Genomic DNA, 6051 nt, shown 5'->3' on the forward strand with positions numbered 1-6051 from the left:
TTTTGCACTGCAGTAATTCTCGGAGGCCAAAATCCATATGAAATTATGAATGTGGAGATCTTCGTGACATAATTCTGACAGGGAAAAATGGCAGGAGGTTCCATGGGCTCAGGCCTAGCCCATACTTCTTATCAGAGCCAGGCAAAACCTGAAGTCCAGCTCCAGCCTCTTTTGGACTCCACCCAAAAATTCATAAGATGAACTACAGAGGTGGAACACCTCCTCCACCTCTTGAAGTTAAATTTAGAAGCTAGAGCCATACCAAACGGACCATAAAATCGGAGGGACATGAAGAAACCAATTGTTGAGCACACCTCACAGTATCACGCGAAGACAAGAAACCGCTATTGCAAAGTGGATAAACAACCAAGATATACAATTCTATCTCAACACCCACCATGTTGTGCACTATATCTAGTATAAAGCCAGCCCGTAGCCCAGTAATGATAAACTGTAGGTATATGAAATGAAAAACGTAAAAACATCAGAATGAACGTGCAAAACAAAGAATTGAAAAACTTAAGAGAAGTATGAGATGTGTTGTTTGGATCACAGCAATTGGGTAAACACAGGAACCTTGCAAAACAACTAGAAAGTATAATTCCCTTGGTTAATGTATGATGGTTTGGGTCATTTTGGTGCTTCGTTACTTGGTTTGCCCTGGGCTTAGCAGATGAATTGAAAAACGAATTCTTTGCAAAATGTTTCAATTTCTATGGAAACTGTGAAAAAGAATACAAATGAATGAATAGTACCAACTCCTATAGGTTTTGAATTCCCCCAGCTTTCCTAAAAAATTCCTACAAACCAGAGTAGCCCTGAAATATTTTGCAGCAGAGTGAAACCCTTGAAGCAAAAGTAGAAAATAAAACCCTGAAATTTCTATTCTATCAGCATTCAGTTTACATTCAGAGAGATTTCACTACGATTAATAACCTCTGTATGAATAAATGATTCCATGTTCCCCAAAACACATCAACATAATACCAGAGTCCCTGACACTGCAAAACAAAAAGTACTGATATACCTTGTTTCCAAACCACCTCATCAACTTCCAAGGGCAGATTGAATAGTTGGAATAGCATAAAAAACATGCATTTCAAATCACCATAAATTCACAACTTAAGAATGGATACTGATACATGTCTAAACATAATGGCTTTTAATCTTCAAAGCTAAATTGTTGGGTGCAACTGCAAACAATATGATGACATCAACTTCAATCAACATGAGAAATTAAAATGAGGTGCAGAACTACAAACAGAAGATTCAAGGTGCAGCCGTAGATGTTTTGTTATGTTAAAATGAGGTGACAAGTCATCCATAATTGGCAATAGAAGATTTAAGAAACAATAGGAATTGATCCAAACTGACAAAAAATCAAGTACAGGAATACATGCCCTGTTTGGAATAGCTTAACTCAAGTTTTTTTGGACTGGATTTTTCTAGGTCCAGAAATTTGCGGAGTTGGACCACCTGTGAGATTAAGCTTGTTAAAACAAGAAATTTTGTTAACATTTGAGATCAGAAAGAGGATCCTTCAATTTAATCTACAAACTCTACTTTCTATACAAATGCAGTAAGTAGTTGGAACCAAGCCAAACTGAGCCACAGTATTCACCATGACATTTTGATATTATGCAGATGATCCTTGTTGCTAAATTTTTTATATTGAATTCTAGATTTCCAGTATAACCAACACAGAATCCATGAAACAATACTTGAGTGAACAAGGGGTAAATCTTACAAGGACAGAATAAAACATTGACAGAGCAGAACAGAAAAGGCTGATATTGTAGATGGATGAGTGTTTACAGACAAGAGTAAGCACAAATAGTCAGGAATGCTTAGTTTACGACCTTAACTTAAATTGATCATGCTATTGAAGGTCATCAATCAAGAAAAAAATGTCAAGAAACAACACTCGATAAGAAAACATCACAACTACCTTAACACAATGAATTTGGTTTCTAGGTAATTTCTGCTGAATTGTAGTCCTTAGCATACTATGATCCATTATGTGCACAAGCGGTACCAGCCACTGGTTGAATTAACCACAAAACAGATTTTAAAAGTATCAGGCAGCAGGGGCAGAAAACTTATCATAAGGTGGGCAACACCAAAGTGCAGCGAGGACAACTTTGTTTGCCAAGCATCTCTGCCAGTTTCAATGTCACAGTTGCAATAATTAGTTCAAAAGCTCATGCAGTCATGCTCTTGTCTAAGACTATTACCACATACCGATTTTCTGGGCAATTAAAGCAGATAACAGGTGACCAGCAAGCAAGCTAATTCTCACTTCTCAGCAACATGCTATGTACCACAAGTATGTAGCATCCCCATAATCAAAAGTTGAGCAATTATAATATCATCATAAGAACAAGTGTCCACAGATTAACCGATCAATCAAGAACATCTGCTACCCTGAACCTGAAGGCTACTACTTGTTCTTGCCGGCCTTCTTCTTACCCACGGTGGAAGGGGTGGCGCTGACCTGCGGGCGCGGGTGGCGGTCGGCCTCGGCGGCGTCGAGCCACTTGAGCGGGTGGCGGTTGAAGAAGGGCCAGTTCGGGACGGTGACGAGCGCGGTGAGGACGACCCCGCCGGCGTAGACGAGCAGCATGAGCTGGAAGTCCGCCATGGCGTAGCCCACCACGAACGCCGCCACCGCCGACGCCACCAGCAGCAGCTGCATCAGCATCTCCGCGAGCTTCTGCCCCTGCCAATCCATCTGCGAGCAAGCACACACGGGGATCAGGCGAGGCGGATCTTGGATGGATGGATGGATGGATCTTGGGTGCGCTGATGAGGAAGAAGGGGGATCTGAGGGAAAGAAGGACGGGGTGCCCGGATAGGATGGAGGAGGAGGGGTTGGTTACCTTGGGTGATTCGGCCGGCGGCGGGAGGGGGAGTAGCCGGAGGAGAGGACGACGGCGGGGAGGAGTAATGGAGCGGATCTGTTCGGAATGCGCGGCGGCGGCATCTACGGGGAGTAAGGTCCCCGAGGCTGTCTGTGCTGGGCAAGCCCAGGGCCATTCAAGGCCCGGTTGGACAGAGTGATGGGATGGGTCGTGTTGGGTTGGGCTGCGCTGTTTTTCTAATCCTATCTTAGTAAAAAGTATACCGAAGGTACCTCAACTTGTCATTGAGTTACAAAATCGTCCTCCAACCGCAAAACCAGATATCCGACGTCGCTTAACTAATCAAAACCGGCCACAATAGGTCCTTTGGTGGTTTTGATCCCGATTTTATCCTACATGGCGGCTGAGTCAGTATGGGACCCGCATGGACCCCGCCTATCAACATGCCATGTGAGCACCCTCTCTCTTCCCCTTTTATCCATTCCTCCTCTCTCTCTCACTCTTCTCTTGGCAAGCCGATCGGTAGCTGGGAAGAGGCCGCCGAGCCGAGGTGGCGGCGGCGAAGCGGTCCCGCATGGGCGGCCGCTGCGGCGTTGGGCGTGGAGGCCGACGAGGACGTGATGCGGTGATGATGCTGGTCCTCCCATCCTCATCCACCGCGCCGCCATTGCTGCCGACGCCACAGACGGCTCGCCTGCTCCCGTGCCGCCGGCCACCGGCGAGAACGTGCGAAGGAGGAGGTGGGGAGGTCGACAGCGAGCACGCGTAAAGAGGGAGGATGCGGCGTGGGAGCCGCAGTGCCCGTCCGCACGGGGCCGCTTCGCCAGCGGCGGCGACGCAGCCGATGCCATTCGCGACCTACCACCACCTTGATTAGGCGTCCTTCTTCGGATCTTGCTCGCCCGTGACGCCTTCATCCTTCTTCGGAGCGACGACGGGCGGTGGGCGGAGTAGAGGGACGATGGGCGGTGGGCGATGCGACGTGTGCCCGCAGGGCGAGGAGGGGCTGCTCGCTGCGGCCGGGCGAGGAGGGAGGCAGTGCGCGGTAGCCGGGTGAGGAGGGGCGGTGCGCGGTGGCAGAGGAGGGAGGCAACGCACGGCGGCGGGGCGAGGAGAGGTTGCGCGCAGCGGCTGGGCATCGCAGGCGGAGCAGCCGACGGCGTGGAGCTGCCACGCTCGCTGGTGAACTTTCCCTCCTCCTGACGGCAACGACGACAATAACCGGAGGCAGACCTCTACACCATCGACACCAAAGGCGAAGACGAAGAGGATGCTGACGGTAGACGGGCTGTCACACCCTGAAGCTCTTCTCCCAAGCCCAAATTTAATTAATAAATGGTATTGAGAAATTACCGGTGTAAAAGCAAGAGAGAAACCCTAATTGAATTAATGCAAATAATAAACGGAAATGGCATGTGGAATTTTTCTTGAGTTCTACATGTCAAAATATGCTAACAGGATTTTTAGTGAAATTTTCAGAGCTCTAGAAATAATTTTAACCAATTAAAAATGAGCACAAGCATTATTTAATCCCTGGAAATTCTTTTCCCCTTTCTCCTTTTTCTTTCTCCCTCTTTTTCCTAATGGGCCGCCGGCCCATTCCCTATCCTTCTCCCTCCCGCACCCTTGCTGGGCCGGCCGAAGGCCACGGCCTAGCAGCCGCCCGCACCCCCCTCCTCTCTCTCTCCCGGGGTCGCCGACAGGTGGGGCCCACCTGTAGGGCCCGTCTACAACCTCCACCCGGAGGAGGAGGCCGGCCTCCCCAACCGCCACTCCCACCTCTCCCTCGCCTCCCGGGCCACGTCGCCCATGTCGCCGCCTTCCCCCGCGCCTCCCCGCGCCTACTCCCTCTCTCTCCCGCCCGCGCCCGCGCCGACACGGCCGGGATTCTTTTTTTGAATCCCGCCGGCCACACCCTCTCTCCACCCCATACTACTCCGGTGAAATCGGGCCATTTCCTGCTCCCCCGAGCCCTCTCTTCCCCTATTTAAGCATCACTGCACCTCCCTCTCCCTTTTTCCCCATTTCGCCGAGCCTCTTCGTGCTCTCCTCCGCCCTAGCGCCGCTGCCCTCCTCTCCGCCGCCGCCACCGCCGCTCCAGTCGCCGCTAGCAGCCGCTAGCCGTCGCGTCGAGCCGCGCCGTCGACACCGTCGTGTTCGCCGTCGTGCGGGCCGCCTCGTCCACCCCTCCTCCGTCGGAATCCACCGCCGGAACTCCTCCTTCGTTGCGCGCCGGTGAGCACCGCCATGGCCGCCGCCTTCGGCTGGCGTTCCCGCTCTCGATGATCTCTCTCTCCCTCTCTAATCTTCCCTATTTTTGTTCCTTAGGTCCTCTTGAAGCCCGTCCGCCTCTCGCCGTCCGCCGTCCGCTGCTCGCCGCGGCATTCGCTGTCGGTAAGGAACCCCCTCCCATCCCTCTCTCTCTCTCCCATACTGTCGACGCTGTTTTGTCGCGTCGCCTCGCTTTGGGGCCGTGCCGCCGTGCGTCGCCGTATAGCCGCCGCCGCCCCGCCGCTGTCTGCCGCATCGCCGCCGCCGTCCGCCGGTCGCTGCCGGTGCCGCGCTGTCGCCGCGTGGCCGCCAGGAACGTGTCGTGGGGCTGTGTCTTGTGGGTACAGGTGTACACATCTGATCAGAGTAATACTATTCGAATAGCCATGCCCGCGGTTATGGGCGGTCAACCAGATTCACCGTGATTAGTCTCACCCTAGTTTAGTCTAATGGAATTGATTAGTTCAAGAGGATGGTTGGGTCTGTTGCAACGTGGTGTAGCGTTGGACAGTGGATGGTAAATATTGTTTAATTATTACAACTGTTTTACTGCTTTCAACTACTGTTTATAAATGCTCGCTTTATGCAAATGAACCGCTCTAGCTACCCTTTGGTTATATCCTACATCATACCCCCTCTTTCGGTATGACTTGCTGAGTACGGTGGTTGTACTCAGTCTTGCTCTACTTTTCCCCAACCCCTGAGTTTGAGTATGCGTCAGATGGTGTGTTTTCGGAGGAGTAGGCTTCATCCGTGCCGTCGAGGATGCCTGTGGAGTGGTGTTCCCGCTGCAATCTAAGTCAAGGCTTAGCTCTAGTTATCTTTTATTTTCCGCTGCATTTATGTAAGACTTTTATAATATTTGTAAGACGTGGATCTGTATGTCAACTTTATCGTTTGTGTACCCCGGCCGGTCCTG

The 6051-nt window shown here is 50.8% G+C and overlaps 1 protein-coding gene across 1 annotated transcript; it reads right to left on the reverse strand.

Annotated features, from left to right (window-relative positions):
• Positions 1-2273: 2273 nt before the first annotated feature.
• On the reverse strand, positions 2274-3009 carry LOC4352133 (signal peptidase complex subunit 1). The gene is made up of 2 exons (XM_015763042.3): positions 2880-3009; positions 2274-2731 (listed from the first exon to the last, which is right to left on the reverse strand). The coding sequence occupies exon 2, from the start codon at positions 2729-2731 to the stop codon at positions 2441-2443; it is 291 nt and encodes a 96-aa protein (XP_015618528.1). The 5' UTR covers positions 2880-3009; the 3' UTR covers positions 2274-2440.
• Positions 3010-6051: the final 3042 nt, after the last annotated feature.

This window comes from Oryza sativa, chromosome 12 (genome assembly GCF_034140825.1).
Source record: "Oryza sativa Japonica Group chromosome 12, ASM3414082v1".
NCBI lineage: Eukaryota > Viridiplantae > Streptophyta > Magnoliopsida > Poales > Poaceae > Oryza > Oryza sativa.

Excerpts from the sequence above, each read along its gene's own strand:
- LOC4352133 (XM_015763042.3), bottom strand. The coding sequence starts at position 2,731 with ATGGATTGGCAGGGGCAGAAGCTCGCGGAGATGCTGATGCAGCTGCTG.